An 18,372-nucleotide genomic window follows, 5' to 3' on the forward strand; every position below is an offset into this window, starting at 1 on the left:
TTGGCTTCTTTTGACGTATGTTGCTCTTTCAGACACTGATCACATCTTGTCCCTTGGAAGCTATGTCTTTATAAACACACACCAAACTTGAATGCAGGGCAAATACGACCATATTTATGTGAGACAGCACTGATGACATTCCATACATTATTCAAACTGTTTCTCTTGTTTTAGAGGCTGACTCTTAGGCAGGAAAGAAGGACTAGAGGACTTTAAAAGCATACAGCGTTATCAAAAGACTTCTCTACCAGAAGAGGCCTTGGGAGGCTGCTTCTCACAGTTAATTCAGTTTATCTACGCTTTTAAGTTACAAACAGAGATGGAATGTGACAGGCCTTGAAAGTGTGCTTTATTTTCACTCACAATTTTCAGAGAGTTCTTGCAGCGCTGTCCTCATTCCATGCTTCTAAAGTGGGCCCTCTTCAGAATGTAGTGTGCTTCCCCCCTCTTTTCCAGGAAGACTTACAATCCTTTGGCCATAATCAAAGATTCCCTTTTAAGTATAGTCAGGCCCAACTTAAATTGGCAGGTATGCACTTAATGCTACACTAGACCTGACATAAGCATATATCCCATAGTCAAGAATTGTCATGCCAGAGAGAGAATGAATTCCCAGAAAAGAACTGACAGCAGTCCAGCCTAGACTTCTTCCTTCCACAGGAACTTCTCTCTGTCTTCCAGCTTTGGTAAAGGGATGTTGCCTAATACAAACAATAAAAGTGCCTGGGATTAAACCCCTTTCTGCTTGAAACATTTGGAAAAGATTTAGAACTTTCCAACAAGCTCTTAAAGCAGAATGATGTTACCTGGTGGGGCCACAAAATACTCTTCAACAGTTTGCTTGGCTTTCTTCAGTAATTCCTCGGCGCAGCTGCCTTCTGTGACGCTGTCATCATGGAGGTACAGGCACCTGTGGCACAAAAGGCAGCAATGGGTTTCTGAAGTGGGGGAATGCTCATCAGCTAAGGTTTGGCCACCTCATTCTTACTTTCAAAGGCAAATGTCATGTAGTTTGTGAAAACATACAATAGCTTTCCTTCCCTGTTCTGTTTTAGTAGTCTAGACCTCATTCTAGTTTGAATTGACCATCCAGGGCAAAGGGATGCTTTTAAATAACGAAACACTATTTTATGACTGCGTAAGAGCTGTTACTATGCTTTATGTAAACTCCGACTGGATCGTAAGGTTTCCTTGGCAAGAACAAGCCAGAAGGGGGTTGCTATGGGCTCCCTCTGAGGCTGAGAGAGTGACTTGCCCAGTAGGTTTCCTGGTACAATGCAACCAAAATGTAAAACCAAAAATAGGGGCAGCACTACAAGTGGAACCCTCTAAATCAGATATATAGATACACACACACATATATATACACGCACATACATAGGGCTCTTTGCCCAGGAACTCTTATCTATCCACATACATACACACACACATAGGGCCCTTTGCCCAGAATGGAAAACAAGCTTGTAATCCTTCAATGGACTATAAGGCCAGTTTTAAATACAACAAACCCTTGTGGAGTCAATCTAATCATGGGGAATAAATCTATGGAGAGGGCCTTAAGGACATTTCACAGTTACCTGTCTTCCAGGACAGAATCCATGGGCTGGACTCCTCCTGTATCCACCATGTGCAGCTGCTCGGCAAACTCGATGGCTTTCTCCAAGCGCTGTACGCCTTCCTGGTTGCGGAAGTCCACCAGTGCCAGGCGCTCCAGATGGTCCAGCAAGTCCAGAGTCACCCTTTGGGTCTGCAAGGGAGAGAGAGGGACACAGATTGAAGATGTGCAAACAAGTTATTGACAAAGAACAGAGACAGACTCCTAAGAGAGATGGCACCTCTGAAGGGGAAGAAAGGCATTTCAGGCATAAGCATCTACACAAGAAGGAATGCAGCTTGAAACTTTGATCTGCCACGGCTCAATGCTATGAGAGATGAGGTCCCATCCTGTCCCACCACCCAAGAGGACTTGTGCTTGGGAACCATGGTTCTTGTTCATAGGACCGGGTTGCTGCTCACCAGCACTGCCTTCTTAATAGTATGAGCAGATTTGGGTGTTGAGCAAGAGAGAAAAGTGGGGTATAAATAAATATAATGATTATGACTGGAGAACAATCATAATCATTACGATGCTTATTTGTTTATTGGAGATTATGAGTACGCTACACAACAAAATTCTGTTCCTGGTTTGAAAGTGCTATTTCCTGCTTAATTGTGTGGTTTTTACTTTGAAAGTAGTTGTTCTACACCTGAAACCTCCTTTTTGTGTCTGCCAAAAACGAGGTTGAATTGGTTGAGACTCTTATCAGATATTCACTGAACAACAATTGCAAAATGTGCTGAAGGATGTCTTGCACAAACAAAGTTTTGGCAGTGCAATAAACTTTTCCCATGTTTTTATGATAGAACCAATTAGGAAATGACTGCTAACTTAGGAACAAAAGCTGTTACATAGTTAATCATAATCATTACTATTATGTTTATTTATATCCCACTTTTTCTCACTATATGGAGACTCAGACCCCTTCCACAAAGCTGACTAAAATCCTACATTATCTGCTTTGAACTGGAATACTTCGCAGTGTGGACTCAACCTAATTCAAAGCAGATCTTGTGGGATTTTCTGCCTTGATATTCTGGCTTCTATGGCTGTGTGGAAGGGCCCTCAAAGCGGCTCACAACTAAAGCATTGCAATACAACTTTTATTATAATAGCTATTTATAAATAAATATATTTTGTCCTGGGCCCAGTCCTCCTATTCAATATCTTTATAAATGACTTAGATTAAGGGTTAGAAGGTATGATCATCAAGTTTGCAGATGACACCAAATTAGCAGGGATAGCCAATACCCCAGAAGAATTCAAAACAATCTGAACAGATTAGAGAGATGATGGGCCAAAACGAACAAAAAGAAGTTCAACAGTAACCAAGCTACTCCACTTAGGCAGAAAAAATGAAGTGCAAAGAGACTGAATGGAGGATGCGTGGCACGACAGCAGTACATGTGAAAAAGATCGTGGAGTCCTTGTTGACAACAAGTTAAACATGAGCCAACAATGTCATGTGGCGGCGAAAAATGCCAATGGGTTTTAGGTCTGCATAAATAGGAGTCTAGTGCCTAGATCCAGGGAAGTCATGCTACCCCTCTATTCTGCCTTGGTCAGATCACACCTGGAATCACACTGTGTCTAATTGTGGGCACTGCAATTAAAGGGAAATGTTGACAAGCTGGAATGTGTCCAGAGGAGGGCAACTCAAAGGATCAAGGGTCCGAAGAACAAGCCCTACAAGGAGTGGCTTAAAGAGCTGGGCATGTTTAGCCAGAAGAAGAGAAGGCTGAGAGGAGATATGATGAGGGCCATGGATAAAGATGTGAGGGGAAGTCATAGGGAGGAGGAAGCATGTTTGTTTTCGGCTGCCCTGGAGACTAGGATGCACTGGCTTCAAACTACAGGAAAGAAGATTCCACCTGAACATTAAGAAGAACTCCCTAACAGTGACAGCTGTTCAGCAGTGGAACTCTCTGCTTTGGAGTGTGGTGGAGGCTCCTTCTTTGAAGGCTTTTAAACAGAGGTTGGATGGCCATCTATTGGGGGTGTTTTGAATGTGATTTTCCTGCTTCTTGGCAGGGGGTTGGACTGGATGACCCACGAGGTCTCTTCTAACTCAAGGATTCTATGTTTCTATCAAATCTATTACAATATATTCAATGCTAAAAATCTTAACAGTAGCTACATCTGTATGGTCTTAATAAAAGCTTGCTTACAGGTACATTACCATTGTAGGAGGAAATAGTTTAGTTGCGGTTAAGCCTAAGACATATCAAGATGGAATTTAGTAGGTTGCTTTGCATGGTAGTCTGGTCCTACTTTTTGGACTATATAGAGTTATGCCAAATGTCAGCATTAATTGCATCCAAATAAGAACACACAAATTATATATAATAGGAGATTATCCGTGTTTTATGCCAGTGCAGTGTGAAATCATCTTTGTGTGCGACACACACACACATCTAGATATGGAGCAAGAACAGTTGACCATTTATCATCACAGAGGATCTAAATTGAGACCAGATGTCTTTCTGAAAAGCACTCTGGAGTCCAATATATGTTATAGGGCTCAATAATATCTGCCCCATGGTAGGAAAAGAACTTCCTAACTGTGAGAGCTGTTCAGCAGTGGAACTCTCTGCCCCAGAGTGTGGTGGAGGCTCCTTTGGAGGCTTTTAAACAGGTTGGATCGCCATGTTCGGTGGGGGCTTTCAATGTGATTTTCCTGCTTCTTGGCAGAATAGGGTTGGACTGGATGGCCCACGAGGTCTCTTCCAACTCTAGGATTCTATTTATATTCAAAGCGGCCTTAGTATACAATTGTAAATATACAAATAATATATATTACTCCATTTGTTTGTTTGTTGGAGAGAATGATGATAGGAGTGTTAGCACCATTTATGCCTCAATCCCCTGCTTGCCTCTCTAGATAGAGACCCAACCTTTAAAGCCATTCAAAGCCTACGAAGTAGACATGCTAAAAAAGAAGCTGCGGCTTGAGCTGGGGTGAGGAAGCCCTTTGCGGCGCTCTGCACGCGCTCAGAGGCACCCTGGCCAAGCCAGTTCTTACGCTTCCCGGCCGAGGAGGGACCCAAGTGCCAAAAGCCGCTCTCAAGACCCAAGAGGCGCTTGCGATCCTCATGCTGAAGCTCCAGCGCCGCTTCCTGGCTCGACTTCCTGTTCCGGGGGCCAGACAGGAAGTGACGGTCTATCCCTGCGCCATGGTCTTGCTCGAGAGGGAGGGGGCGCTGCTGCTTCTGCTGTTTGTCTTCCTTTGGCTCCGCCGCCATGAACAGCGTGGGCGAGGCTTGCACGGAGCTGAAACGGGACTACGACCAGTGCTTCAACCGCTGGTTCGCCGAGAAGTTCCTGAAGGGCGAAGGCGGCGGCGGCGGAGGAGGAGGAGGAGGCGAGAGCGGCGGGGAGCCCTGCCTCCAGCTCTTCAAGCGGTACCAGCTCTGCGTCCAGGCAAGAGGGCCCCGGGGCATGCGCAGAGGGCGGGCGGGCAGGCGGGCTATCCTGCGGCTGCCTAGGAGTCCTTTGGAGTCCCCTTCTCCGGAGGCTTTGAAGCGTTGGCTGGCCATCTCCCATAGTGTCTCCCTACCGAACATCCTGGGGTTGGGCTGGATGACCCTTTGGGAGTCCCAAAAGGACTAGTGCCTCACCATACTCCCAGGATTCGATACCATTCCAGTGGTGACATCAATTTCACAGTGTGGAGATGCACCCGCAGTTTCTCTGGGATCATACAATCATAGAATTAGAAAAGACCCCATGGGTCATCTAGTCCAACCCCCTGCCATGCAGGAAAAGCACAATCAAAGCACACCCGACAGATGCCCATCCAGCCACTGTTTCAAAGCCTCTGAGGAAGGAGCGTCCACCACACTCTGAGGCAGACAGTTCTGTCGTTGAGCACCTCTTCTTACAGTCTTCATAATCATAGAATCATAGAATTGGAAGAGACCTCATGGGCCATCCAGTCCAACCCCCTACCAAGAAGCAGGAAAATTGAATTCAAAACACCCCTGACAGATGGCCATCCAGCCTCTGTTTAAAAGCTTCCAAAGAAGGAGCCTCCACCACACTCCGGGGCAGAGAGAGAGTTCCACTGCTGAACGGCTCTCACAGTCAGGAAGTTCTTCCTCATGTTCAGATGGAATCTTCTTTCTTGTAGTTTGAAGCCATTGTTCCTTGTCCTAATCTCCAGGGCAGCAGAAAACAAGCTTGCTCCCTCCTCCCTATGACTTCCTCTTGCGTATTTATACATGGCTATCATGTCTCCTCTCAGCCTTCTCTTCTTCAGGCTAAACATGCTCAGGTCTTTAAGCCGCTCCTCATAGGGCTTGTTCAGGTGGAATCTCCTTTCCTGTCATTTTTACTTCCTAGTCTCAGTTTCAAGGGGAGCAGAAAACATGACGCCCTTTCCCATATTGATATATGGCTCTCATGCCCCCTCTCTTTTCTGCAGGCTAAACAGACAAGTTCTTTAATACGCTCCTCAGAGCGATTCATGGTTTCCAGACCTTTGATCATTTTAATTGCCCTCCTCTGGATAGGGCAGAGGATTCTGGATCTCTAAAGGCCAAGCGATCACTTTGTTTGCTCTCCCAGATAACGCTTTTTACTGGCCCAGACTGACTCCCCTGGCAAGACAGATTGGCTCATCCAAATCGCTAGGATCCTCTGGTGGCGCAGTGGGTTAAACTCTTGTGCTGGCAGACTTGAAGGTTGGGTTGCTGACCTGAAAGTGACCTGAATTGAAACCAACCCGGGAGAGTGTGAATGAGCTCCCTCTATCAGCTCCAACTCCATGCAGGGACATGAGAGAAGCCTCCCACAAGGATGTTAAAAACATTTAAAAAAATCTGGGTGTCCCCATGCAATGTCCTTGCAGACAGCCAATTCTCTCACACCAGAAGCGACTTGCAGTTTCTCAAGTTGCTCCTGACCCAAAAAAAAGCCCCAAATCGCTGTCTGCACCTGGGGGAGATTGTCCTTTTTCATCCAAATGTTGAAACTCCTTTAAGGATTGAACCCCTTGCTGCTAGAATCTGAACCAGATGTGGTTAGCGCACTTAAAGAGTTCTCATGAAACCTGCCCTCATGTCTTTTTTCTCCTCTCACAGAAAGCGATCAAAGAGAAGGAGATCCCCATCGAAGGGCTGGAGTTCATGGGCCCCAGCAAAGGGAAGTCAGAAAACTCTTCCTGACCGCTGGGGCGGCTGGAAAAGGATCTTTCAAATGCTGGCAAACTGTCAAAGACTTTGGAACAGATGATGAACTGAAACCCGAGGATTTGCCTCCCCTCGAATCCCGTCCGCCGTATCTCCGTTCTTACCGACAATTGGGGAAGGGTTTCTGATTTTCAACTGAATGTATTTTTAACTGCATAATCAGGGAGAGGTATAGGGATGACGTATGATCACTTTGATTTCTGGGAACGTTGCTGTCAAAGGGCTATCTGAGGGGCCTGATTGGTGAATGGATCGATCTGTTTTGGTGGGTAGATCCTTCAATCTTCTCTGTCCCTCTCAAAACTCTGCGGAAAGGCCTCTTCTTTGGTTGCAGCGGGGTTTTAAAATGTAGCATCCATGGAAAATTATGCTTCTGAAATTGATTGTCCTTTTTCGGCAGAACATGTACTATGCTGCGCATGATTATTTATTTATTCACAATCTTGTGAAGAAATTCAGTCTTCTCTCCTTTATGAGCAAGTTCTAGGTCCATCCTTTCTTTTGACAGAAGCAATGTGCTTAGAACGTTTGTCCAGCTATCAGGGCTGGCTAGTGAAAAACAAGGATGGGTGAATATTAATTATATTTCCCCACTTTAAGAATGACAAAGAGCTGTGGGTACCATTTCACCTCTGTACCTCAGTAAATGGAGAAAGCAAATGAGGTCTATAGGCATCAATCCAGATTCAGAGCTAGTTGAAATGAGCCAGCTTCATTTTAACTGCCTGCCTCCAGATTACAAAAGGAAATCTGGAAGTGAAGGCAAGTGGGTCGCTTTCTTAAGATAGAAATCTGAGGTGGTAATTGTGATCTTCCATGTTGGGCTGCAATGCCTATTACTCCTAGCTGGCTTAGCCAAAGGTGAAGAATGCTGGGAGTTGCAGTCCAATGTGTAGATTGGACTGCAACTCCTCATGATTTCTTCCCCAATCCAAGTGCTTGCTGTGCTAGTTGTGATGCCTTCTCTTGGTACCAAGGAAGCAAAGCTCAAGCCACTCAAGGGTAGGACCTGGGTGAGAGCTTTGCATGCGACACCTTTTTGTCTTCTTGCCTGTGCTCTCTTGCAAGAGGCAGAATCCTCACATCTCTTTGCTTCCAGCCACGCCAGGCTTTTGTAGTAGGGGCTAGTTTTTAGTTCAGTGCTAATGACGATGCGTTATCCCTCTCCTTCCCTTATTGAGGCAACCATCGTGGTGTGCTTTAGAATCTACTAGTGACTCTAGAGGACCCTGTCAAGTCAGTTGGCTTGGACCTTGCCAGCAAACTCTAGTTCATAATTTGGAAGGAATCACCGTAGCAGGGAAAAGCTGACATTTGAAATTCCTCCCCCCTGAAGACCCAATGCTATTGGGGAAGGGGCAACAAACCGCTCACACAAGGCATCTTCCAAACTGGACATGATCTTCCTGTTCTTCATAGAGAAGCAAAAAGGCTCCCTGATTGTGGCTGCTGCTGTAGACATTTCTTGCCACAGAAAGTGCCTTATATCCAAGCTGCTCTGTATTTATGTGTCTGTCTTCCGCTATGGGCAAAATGGGACTTGACTTCGGCAAATAAAATGTACAACTGCAGTCTCTTGTTGTGGGCTGTCCTTTTGGGGGCTATTACAATGAGGAAAGTCAGCATATTTGACTTGTGGACAAACCACTCTGGTGCTATTATAACTCTTTCCCTGAGTTTCCAGCCTTCTTGGCAGGACTGTTTAGTAAGCATGTTCGTGTTGCCACATGGGCCAGGATTCATAAACAGCAACCTCAGAGGAAAATAGAGCCCCTCTTGAAAAGCTGGCAACCAAAAAGCTTGCTGCATTGACTAAAAATGCATCTGTCCACTCAGGCTTTGGGCTTTGGAGTCGGAAGCAATTCTGAGTGGAGTCAATAGAAATGTACCAACATTTATAATACTGAACACCTAGTTTGCTGTGGATTTTCTTTCAGAAATTTTAATCAAACATATTTGATCTATCGAAGTAGCCAGACAAATTCATGTGGTGAGGACAAATGTCTTGAACTCCCATTTCTCAACAGTAAATTTAGGATTACTACATTACACATTGTGAAGACAGAAGAAAACAGAGGAGTCAATACCTCCACAGCCTTGTGCGCCATTGTTACTGTAGATTTTGACCGTGTTTTATCAATAGTATCCCTTCTTTTAAATTATTATATACTGAAAAGCAATAAAAATAAATGTTACAGCTTTGTTACTCCCTTTCACAATACAGAAGGATGCTGTGCCTTCTAGATTGTGGTGGGGTAGCCATATATTTCCTTATTTGAACTTTTCTCCTAAGAGAATCTTTTAACCACAGCAGCATGATGCTTTCTCTTAACACTGCTGCAGCTCAGCTCCAGGGATTCTTGGACAAAACCTGATTATCTGAATCCATCGCCGTCTGGCTTCAGACCTGGTCATGGTACGGAGACGGCTTTGGTTGCCTTGGTGGATGATCTCCGTAGAGAGCTGGACAAGGGGAGTGTGTCCTTGTTGGTTCTCTTACACAGCTCAGCGGCTTTGGATACTATCAACCACGGTATCCTTCTGGGGCAGCTTTCCGGAATAGGCCTTGGGGGCACTGCTCTGCAGTGGCTTTGCTCCTTCCTGGAGAGTCACTCCCAGTCGGTGAAGCTGGGAGACTCCTGCTTGGACCCCTGGCCATTGATCTGTGCGGTCTTGCAAGGGTCTATTCTTTCCCCCATGCTTTTCAACATCTACATGAAACCACTGGGTGAGGTCATCCAGAGTTTTGGAGTTCGGTGCCTCTCTATGCAGATGACACTCAACTCTACTACTCTTTCTCACCAAATTCCAAGGAAGTCCCTTGGATCTTGGACCAGTGCCTGGCCACTGTGATAGACTGGATGAGGGCTAACCAGTTGAAGATTAATCCTGACAAGACAGAGGTCCTCCTGATCAGTATACGGCCCATCGGGGTATAGGGTAGCAACCTGTGCTCGATGGAGTTACAATCCCCCTGAGGACACAGGTCCGCAGTCTGGGGGTCTTCTTGGATTCAGCGCTGACGCTCAATGCTCGGGTGTTGGTGGTGGCCAGGAGGGCCTTTGCACAATTAGAGCTTGTGTACCAGCTGTGACTAGACCTCGTGAAGTCTAACTTGGCCACGGTGGCCCATGCCTTAGTTACCTCCAAACTGGACTACTGTAATGTGCACTACATGGGGCTGCCTTTGAAGATGGCACAGAAATGGCAGTTAGTGCAAGGGTCGGGGGCCCGGTTGTTAATTGGAGCTAATTACAGAGAGTGGTCCATCCCCTTGTTTAAACAGTTTGATTGGCTGCCAGTAAGTTTCCGGTCTCAATTCAAGGTGCAGGTTATCGCCTATAAAGCTCTAAATAGTTCAGGACCTGCCTATCTTCACGATCGCATCTTTCCCTAAGAACCTGCATGAACTCTAAGATCTTCTGGGGAGGCCATTCTCTTGCGCCTACTTCCACCACAAGCGTAGTTGGTGGGGACAAGGGAGGGGACCTTTTCAGTGGTCCTCCCCTCCCCCCGGCTCTGGAAACCTCTCTCCAGGAAGATTAGACTGGCGCCCACCCGGTCTACTTTTTGCAAAGACCTAAAACCGTGGATGTTCTGTTGTGCATTTGACTAAACAGTTCACTAGATAACTCTGCACCCTCAGCCATAACTCAATATTTGGCTCCTGCACTTTACTACTCTCCCCTGTATATAGTGTTCTGATATTGCTCTTCTAGACCTAATTTATCATCTGGGTCCTGCACTTATTCCAACTACCCTGTCCTTACAACTTTATTGCACAAGCCCTTACCCGCCCGAGTTTAGTATCTGATCACTTTGTAAGGCTATCACCTGTTGTTGATGTTATTTTATGTTGTTTATGTTGTTGCTTTTATAAATTTGATGGTGTTATGTTTTCATATTTTAATCTATGTTTGACCAGGCTAGTCCCCATGTAAGCCGCCCTGAGTCCCTTTGGGGAGATGGTGGTGGGATACAAAAATAAAGTTACTTTTATCATCATCATCATCATCAATGCATTCCCTCCACATTGGCTCAAAGTATATACCAGAGAAGCAAAATTCAGAGGAAAGTTTGAACAGCTGAATTTTATTTTTTTAAGTGGCCTCCAGCAAAACACTGCTGGAGGTCAGAACGCCATTCATAATTTGACAGTACATGGAATGCAGAACATTTATATTAGTGGGTCCCAGCTTAGGTTCTGGTCCAACTACCTTCAATGGTTCTTACGGGGCGGTGGTCCACTTGCTTAATGGTCGTCTTCATAGCCGGTTGGGAGTGCATTAACGTGGGGGTTATGGAAAAGAGTATGGTTCCCGTCACCCCAAGGGAAGGGCTGTCAAGAGACAAGAAAGGGCCATTTTCACACATCACTTTGTAAAAACCCATTTGAGAAGAGTCTCCCACAAGCAGAAGGACTAGACAGTGTTGGCTGAGGGAGGAAAGACATGCAAAAAGAACCTGGAGCATCTAAATTTTTACAATCTGTTTAACTGACCACTATGCAAGATTATTATTATGTTTATTTATACCCTGCTTTTTCTCTTCACAAAGGAGACTCAAAGCTGTTTACATGAAAAGCATTTCAATACAGTATATGCATTAAAACATTAAATTAGAATTAAACATCAATGGTATTAATGAAAAATAAATAGTGAAAATCCTTAAAATGGATTAAAAACACATTCAAAATTTACAAATACCACTTAAATCTGGCATCCTTCTGGTCAATCTCAAACTACAGTAGAGCTGGCTGGCTGGCGAGGTAACCCATAGGTAAACCCACGTGAGTCAATGGCTCTGCTTGAGTCAGGACTAACAGCAGAATTTAGGCCATTATCTAGGCCAGATTCACATGATGATTAGGAACATCGGCATCGGTTTCAATGACTCAGTGGGTCTGGGATTAACAACTGGGTTTAGCTTTCAAACTGGACACCAGGGTCAAAGAAGAAGATGTGAGTCAAATACCTTGGTCCGGATGCGAAGGTGTGAGTAGGGAATGAACTCAGGCCTCTCATGTTCATGCTGAGCCTTCAGGTAGCAGTTCAGCATGCAGACAGCAACACCCGGAAGGGCAACCACAAAGCTCAGGATCTTCCAGGTGCGGCCTACAAGAGAGGAAGCAAACACACAATACTGGTGGGTTGTTCATTCTTAATGCTAGTATGACCAATATAGCTGTAATTAGGATACAGTCCATCCTATTAACATTCGAACACCATGCAATTGCTACAGATGGGGAAACTTTGCAGCAAGGAAGTAGCCTACAACAGAACTTAGATTTGCAGGTTACTTGTGACTTCAACGGCCTTTCAACGTCAACCTCCAACTGGCCTGAATGCAAAGGGAAAGCCATTCCTTTGCTGCAAAAACCATGCCTTTGGCACCATTTCCTGTTTCAGGAGAAAGGAGGGCTTATACCAGTGGTTCCCAACATTTTCTTTTGGCCATGCCCCGCATAAGGCTCTCTAAAATCCCACAGATCTCTTAACTGCATTCATATGCAGAACAAAAAGACCTTTTTAATATATGTGCAGCTTGTAATGTTAAAAGAACTGTGAGCGGAGAAGTGGGGTGTTTGGAAGGAAAGTGGCCTCCCTTTTCTGGGCTCCTTCACTCTAGTGCACTTTGTGCTCTCTCCACTCCTTCCTCTCTATGAGGGGCTTTCTTTCCCCGTTTCCATTGTCACCAGCTGACTGCCCTGGACATTCTGATTTTAATTTCAAGAATGTCTAGGTTACAATATAGATTTATATACTGTATAGGAGGCCCCTAGGAGTATAAGAATTGCCAAAAAATCATGGTTAATAACTTCTTCTTGAACTACTACCGAACATCAAATGGCCCTAAGTTGGGAATCAGGGATTAAAATCCCTCGGGAAATAGGGCGGGTTATAAATGAAGTTTATTATATTATTATTATTAAATCTTCAATAAATAAAACATTTCAAATGCTAGCAGTCAGTTGCTACTGTTTGTGCTGACCGGTTCAAGACCATGGTGTGCCAAGCAAATTTAGGATCTCTATAATAAAGGATAAATCAGTCTTGATTAATGGTTATTTATCTTATAAGGAATTATTTCTAGCCCTGAGTGAACGGTAATAATAAATGCATTAAAACATAGAAATAGTCTCACCCAGTTTACAGGAATAATAATAATAATAATAATAATAATAAACATTTTTATTTATATCCCACCCTAAGTCCCCGTGGGGTGGAGCCCCCAGTGGCACAACGGGTTAAATCCTTGTGAGAGTGGGATATAAATAAAGTTTATTTTTTTATATTATCATATATATCATTACAAACAGGCCAAGATACTAAAACTGAATGCAAAGTGATGGGGTGGTAGATTCAAGCAACATGGATTTTTTAAGAAAATCAAAAGGTATGAAAAACAGTTGAAGTCCAAGGAGCTGAAAGAACAAGGTTGGGAAGGTTAGTACAATATATTGTATAGGAGCCCCCGGTGGTGCTGTGGGTTAAACTGCTGAGCTGCTGAACTTGCTGACTGGAAAGGTTGCCGGAGTGAAGCCGGGGACCAAGGTGAGCTCCTGCTGTTAGCCCCAGCTTCTGCCAACCTTTCAGTTCAAAAACATGCAAATGTGAGATCAATAGGTACAGCACTTTTAACTAATAGTATAATATACTGGTAGTGTATGATCTATATTGCATATAGTACTAATAATATGGCAGTCTAGTGGTATAGTACAATATAGCAATATCTAATGCTAATATTGTGCTATGCGAATAATATATTATGCATACATATAATATGGATATTACTATTATGATGTAATATAATACTACTAATAATATGCTGCGCTAATAATAAATTATAAATCCTTATAACATTATTAATAATATTATAATATGCTACTAATAATAATAATAATTTGTTCTGATTCTGTTGTGAGCCGCCCCGAGTCCTTGTGGAGAGGGGGCGAGATATAAATAAAGTGTATTATTCTTCTGGGAAATGTAGTTCCTCCACCACACACACCCCTCCCCCCCCCCCCGCCCCGGTCTTGTTTGGGCCTAGCCAGCCGGAGTACCCCGCTCTTTCCCCGCAAGGTCACCCGGTCAACGCCCCGGCGCCGTGGCCTAGCCTACCGGAGCCTCCTTCTCCGTGGCTCGCCGCAGCCGACAAGAAGCGCCTCAGCCCGGCCTGTGGAGCCGGCGCCGCCACCTGCCGGGACAGTTTGCCAAGCGCCGAAGCCGCCGCTGCCATGCCCGCCATGTCCTCTTCCTTCTTCTCCTCAGGCTCCGCTCTCGCCCGGAACCGGAAATGCGACGGCGGCAAGCCGGCGCTGGCTAATTGCGTCACGGGGCCACCTTCTTACTGCACTCTAACACAGAGCTGTAACGATAGAATCACAAGGGGGCGGCGAATTCCGGGGTCGTTTTGTACTGCCCATAGACTTCGAACAGAGCTTCCCAGTTGTTTATTTATTGTTTTATATCCGAAATCTTACCGGTTCGAATGCGGGGAGCGGGGTGAGCTCCCGCTGTTAGGCCCAGCTTCTGCCAACCTAGCAGTTCGAAAACATGTAAGTGTGAGTAGATCAAAAAAGGTACCACTCCGACGGGAAGGTAACAGCGCTCCATGCAGTCATGCCGGCCACATGACCAGGAGGTGTCTAAGGACAACGCCAGCTCTTCGGCTTAGAAATGGAGATAAGCACCAACCCCTAGTCCAGTCGGACACGACTGGACTTAATGTCAGGGGGAAACCTTTACCTTTATCTTATCCCGTTGTGTCTCTCCATATGGAGACTCAAAGCAGCTCACAATTGAAAATTTATTTATTTGCTTCATTTATATATCGCTCTTCTCAGCCCTCAGGCCACTCAGAGCGGTTAACAACCAGTTTCAACAAGACAATACAAAATCAGTAATCAATTAAAACAGTAATATCAATTGGGTTGTTGTAGGTTTTTCCGGGCTATACGGCCATGTTCTGGAGGCAATTTTTCTCCTGACGTTTCGCCTGCATCTATGGCAAGCATCCTCAGAGGTAATGAGGTCTGTTGGAAGTAGGAAAAATGGGTTTATATATCTGTGGAATGACCAGTAATATCAATTAATTAACACCAGAGTCAATACAACAGTACAGCAATAAACAATCCATCACGTCTCATCAATAGAATCAGCATTCGATCTCGTTGTCCATTATTCCATTCCAATAATCACTCAGTTGTACTGCTTAGTTGAAAGCCTGTTCGAAAAGCCAGGTCTTCACACTCTTCCAGAATGCCAGTAAGGAGGGGGCCGATCTAATGTCTGTAGGAAGGGCGTTCCATTAGTCATAATAAACTAAATTACAACATTACAACTAAAATATAGCAAAGGTAAAGGTTTTCCCTTGACATTAAGTCTAGTCGTATCCGACTCTGAGGGCTGGTGCTCATCTCCATTTCTAAACCAAAGAGCTGGCGTTGTCCGTAGATTCCTCCAAGGTCATGTGGCCAGCATGACTGCATGGAGCGTCTTTACCTTCCCACAGATGCGGTCCCTATTGATCTACTCACACTTGCATGTTTTCAAACTGCAAGGTTGGCAAAATCTGGGGCTAACAGCGGGAGCTCATCCTGCTTCCTGGCTTTGAACCGGCAACCTTTCAGTCAGCAAGTTCAGCAACTCAGCAGTTTAATCTGCTGTGCCACCGGGGGGGGGGGGGGGGACTTAAAATATACAGATATGCAATAATATGTTGATATATTATTATATATTATCAATAGTAGGGACAGAGAGCTTCATCTATGCTGATGATCGTGCCATTACAGCTAAAGCAGGGAGCTTTGAGATGGTTGAACAGAAGCTCTCTGAAGCTCTAGGTGCTCTTACTGCCTATTACAGGGAAAACCAGCTGATCCCCAACCCATCCAAAACACAGACATGTGCCTTTCACCTTAAGAACAGACAAGCATCCCGAGCTCTGAGGGTTCCTGGGAAGGAATCCCACTGGAGCATTGCAGGACACCCAAATACCTGGGAGTCACTCTGGACCGTTCTCTGACCTACAAGAATATCTGAATATCAAGCAAAAAGTGGGTGCTAGAAACAATATCATACGAAAGCTGACTGGCACAACCTGGGGATCACAACCAGATACAGTGAAGACATCTGCCCTTGCACTATGCTACTCTGCTGCTGAGTATGCATGCCCAGTGTGGAACACATCTCACCATGTTAAAACAGTGGATGTGGCTCTGATGAGACGTGATGGATTAGTTATATGGATGTATTGTTGTTATATTGATGTATTGATGTATTGTTATATTGATGTAGTTGCCATGGTTACTGTTTTAAATGCTAATGTTGTGCACTTTGTATACTGATTTGGTTGTAAACCGCTCTGAGTCGCCTACGGGCTGAGAGAGAGCAGTATACAAATGAAGTAAATAAATAAATAAATAAATAAATGAGACATGCCGCATTATCACGGGGTGTCTGTGCCCTACACCACTGGAGAAGTTACACTGTCTAGCCAGTATTGCACTACCTGACATCCGCCGGGAAGTAGCAGCCAATAGTGAAAGGACCAAGGCAGTGACATCTCCAGCCCATCCCTTGTTTGGGTATCAGCCAGCAAGCCAATGCCTTAAATCAAGAAATAGTTTTCTAAGATCTACAGAGACACTCGCTGGAACACCCCAGCAAGCGAGAGTCCAAAAGTGGCAGGCTCAAACCCAGAACCTCAACCAATGGCTGATACCAAATGAGGGACTCCCCCCTGGGCACACAGAAAACTGGGTGACTTGGAAGGCGCTGAACAGACTGCCCTCTGGCACCACAAGATGCAGAGCCAATCTTAAAACATTGGGCTACAAAGTAGAATCCACGACATGCAAGTGTGGAAAAGAGCAAACCACTGACCACCTGCTGCAATGCAACCTGAGCCATGCTACATGCACAATGGAGGACCTTCTTGCAGCAACACCAGAAGCACTCCAAGTGGCCAGATACTGGTCAAAGGACATTTAATCAACTACCAAGCTTGCAAATTCTGTGTTTTGTCTGTCTGTCTGTTTGTTTGTTTTTGTTAAAAATGTAATACAAATGTCTGGTTGCTGATGACACGATAAATAAATAAATCAGTAGTATTATAATTAATATATTGTTGTTTATTTGTTCAGTCGCTTCTGCCTCTTCATAACCTCATGGACCAGCCCTCGCCAGTATTATTATATTACATTATTATTATAATATATTGTAATATTATGAGTGCTATATTGTATTACATTATAATATTAAATATTATTATATATAATATATATTATTATATTGTATTATTAGTATTCTATTGTGTTACATTATAATATTATAATATTATAATTAATACTGGAGCCCTGGAAGTACAATTGGTTAAACTCTTGTGCTGACAGGGAGAGGGAGTTGAGCTCCCTCTGTCAGGTCCAGCTCCCCATGGGGAGATGTGAGAGAAGCCTTCCACAAGGATGGTAAAACATCAAACATCCGGGCATCCTCTGGGCAACGTCCTTGCAGACGGTCAATTCTCTCACACCAGAAGTGACTAGGTTGGCAGAAGCTGGGGCTGACAGCAGAAGCTCACACTATTTCCCAGATTTGAACCTGTGACCTTTCGGTCAACAAGCTCAGCAGCTCAGCGGTTTAACCCACTGCACCACAATATTATATTATTAGCACAGTACAATATTATTATATAGTATTATTATACATTGTATTACATTATAATATGACTATCAATATTATATGTTCAGTATATATAATATATTAGCATAGTACAATATTAGTATAGGCCCCCCTGGTGGCACAGAGGGTTAAATCGCTGAGTTGCTGAACTTGCTGATGGAAAGGTTAACGGTTCAAATTCGGGGAGTGGGGTGACATCCCACTGTTAGGCCCAGCTTCTGCCAACCTAGCAGTTCGAAAACATGCAAATGTGAGTAGATCAATAGGTACTGCTCCGGCGGGAAGGTAATGGTGCTCCATGCAGTCATGTTGGCCACATGACCTTGGAGGTGTCTATGGATAATGCTGGTTCTTCAGTTTAGAAACGGAGATGAGCACCAACGCCCAAATTCGGACACAACTAGACTTAATGTCAGGAGAAACCTTTACCTTTACTAATATATAATTAGTATTATATATTATTATATTGTACTATACAATTATCATGCCATATCATTAGTAATATTATATGCAATATATAATATACAGTTCAGAGCAACTCCCCCCCTCCTGACCTTCAGGAAGAAAGTAAAAACATGGTTATGGGACCAAGCTTTTGGCTAGCAACTTAGTGCAATACGAGAATATGGAATAGTGAAATGACTAAGGGAATGGCCTTGCATTTAATTTTAAATGATGTGATTTTAATAACTGGTTTTAATGTATATGTGTTTGTTTTACTGTATGTATGTTATGGCATCAAATTATTGCCTTTTTGTAAGGCTGCTCTGAGTCCCCTTCAGGATAAGTAAATAAATAAAATTATTATATTATTATATTGTACGATAGCATTATACTACAATATATATCACACACTATCAGTTTATTATACTATAAATATTATATAATATATTGTTCAAAC

At 44.1% G+C, this 18,372-nt stretch overlaps 3 protein-coding genes across 4 annotated transcripts; 1 reads left to right on the forward strand and 2 right to left on the reverse strand.

Moving 5' to 3' along the window:
* Nucleotides 1-92: 92 nt before the first annotated feature.
* GATC (glutamyl-tRNA amidotransferase subunit C) lies at nt 93-4,824 on the reverse strand. The gene is made up of 4 exons (XM_060785369.2): nt 4,620-4,824; nt 1,578-1,747; nt 807-910; nt 93-701 (listed from the first exon to the last, which is right to left on the reverse strand). Exons 1-4 carry the CDS (start codon nt 4,689-4,691, stop codon nt 640-642), a joined length of 408 nt encoding a protein of 135 aa, XP_060641352.2. The 5' UTR covers nt 4,692-4,824; the 3' UTR covers nt 93-639.
* A 13-nt stretch (nt 4,825-4,837) lies between these two features.
* TRIAP1 (TP53 regulated inhibitor of apoptosis 1) lies at nt 4,838-8,357 on the forward strand. Of its 2 annotated transcripts, none has more exons than XM_060785371.2 (2): nt 4,838-5,017; nt 6,679-8,357. In XM_060785371.2, the coding sequence occupies exons 1-2, from the start codon at nt 4,838-4,840 to the stop codon at nt 6,760-6,762; spliced, it is 264 nt and encodes an 87-aa protein (XP_060641354.2). In that variant the 3' UTR covers nt 6,763-8,357. The 2 variants fall into 2 exon arrangements, with proteins under 2 accessions (XP_060641354.2, XP_067329395.1); XM_067473294.1 differs by having other exon boundaries at nt 4,838-4,998.
* Nucleotides 8,358-10,858: 2,501 nt separating this feature from the next.
* On the reverse strand, nt 10,859-14,089 carry COX6A1 (cytochrome c oxidase subunit 6A1). Its single transcript, XM_067473295.1, has 3 exons — nt 13,908-14,089; nt 11,761-11,900; nt 10,859-11,125 (listed from the first exon to the last, which is right to left on the reverse strand). Exons 1-3 carry the CDS (start codon nt 14,032-14,034, stop codon nt 11,039-11,041), a joined length of 354 nt encoding a protein of 117 aa, XP_067329396.1. The 5' UTR covers nt 14,035-14,089; the 3' UTR covers nt 10,859-11,038.
* Nucleotides 14,090-18,372: the final 4,283 nt, after the last annotated feature.

Source organism: Anolis sagrei, chromosome X (assembly GCF_037176765.1).
Source record: "Anolis sagrei isolate rAnoSag1 chromosome X, rAnoSag1.mat, whole genome shotgun sequence".
Classification (NCBI taxonomy): Eukaryota; Metazoa; Chordata; class Lepidosauria; order Squamata; family Dactyloidae; genus Anolis; species Anolis sagrei.

Excerpts from the sequence above, each read along its gene's own strand:
- TRIAP1 (XM_067473294.1), top strand. The coding sequence starts at position 4,838 with ATGAACAGCGTGGGCGAGGCTTGCACGGAGCTGAAACGGGACTACGAC. Across the intron at positions 4,999-6,678 it reads TGCCTCCAGCTCTTCAAGCG|AAAGCGATCAAAGAGAAGGA; the intron begins GTACCAGCTCTG and ends CTCCTCTCACAG.
- GATC (XM_060785369.2), bottom strand. The coding sequence starts at position 4,691 with ATGAGGATCGCAAGCGCCTCTTGGGTCTTGAGAGCGGCTTTTGGCACT. Across the intron at positions 911-1,577 it reads GATTCTGTCCTGGAAGACAG|GTGCCTGTACCTCCATGATG; the intron begins GTAACTGTGAAA and ends TTTGTGCCACAG. Across the intron at positions 702-806 it reads GTATTTTGTGGCCCCACCAG|GCAACATCCCTTTACCAAAG; the intron begins GTAACATCATTC and ends TGTTTGTATTAG.
- COX6A1 (XM_067473295.1), bottom strand. The coding sequence starts at position 14,034 with ATGGCGGGCATGGCAGCGGCGGCTTCGGCGCTTGGCAAACTGTCCCGG. Across the intron at positions 11,901-13,907 it reads CCACGGAGAAGGAGGCTCCG|GCCGCACCTGGAAGATCCTG; the intron begins GTAGGCTAGGCC and ends CCTCTCTTGTAG. Across the intron at positions 11,126-11,760 it reads ACCTTCGCATCCGGACCAAG|CCCTTCCCTTGGGGTGACGG; the intron begins GTATTTGACTCA and ends GTCTCTTGACAG.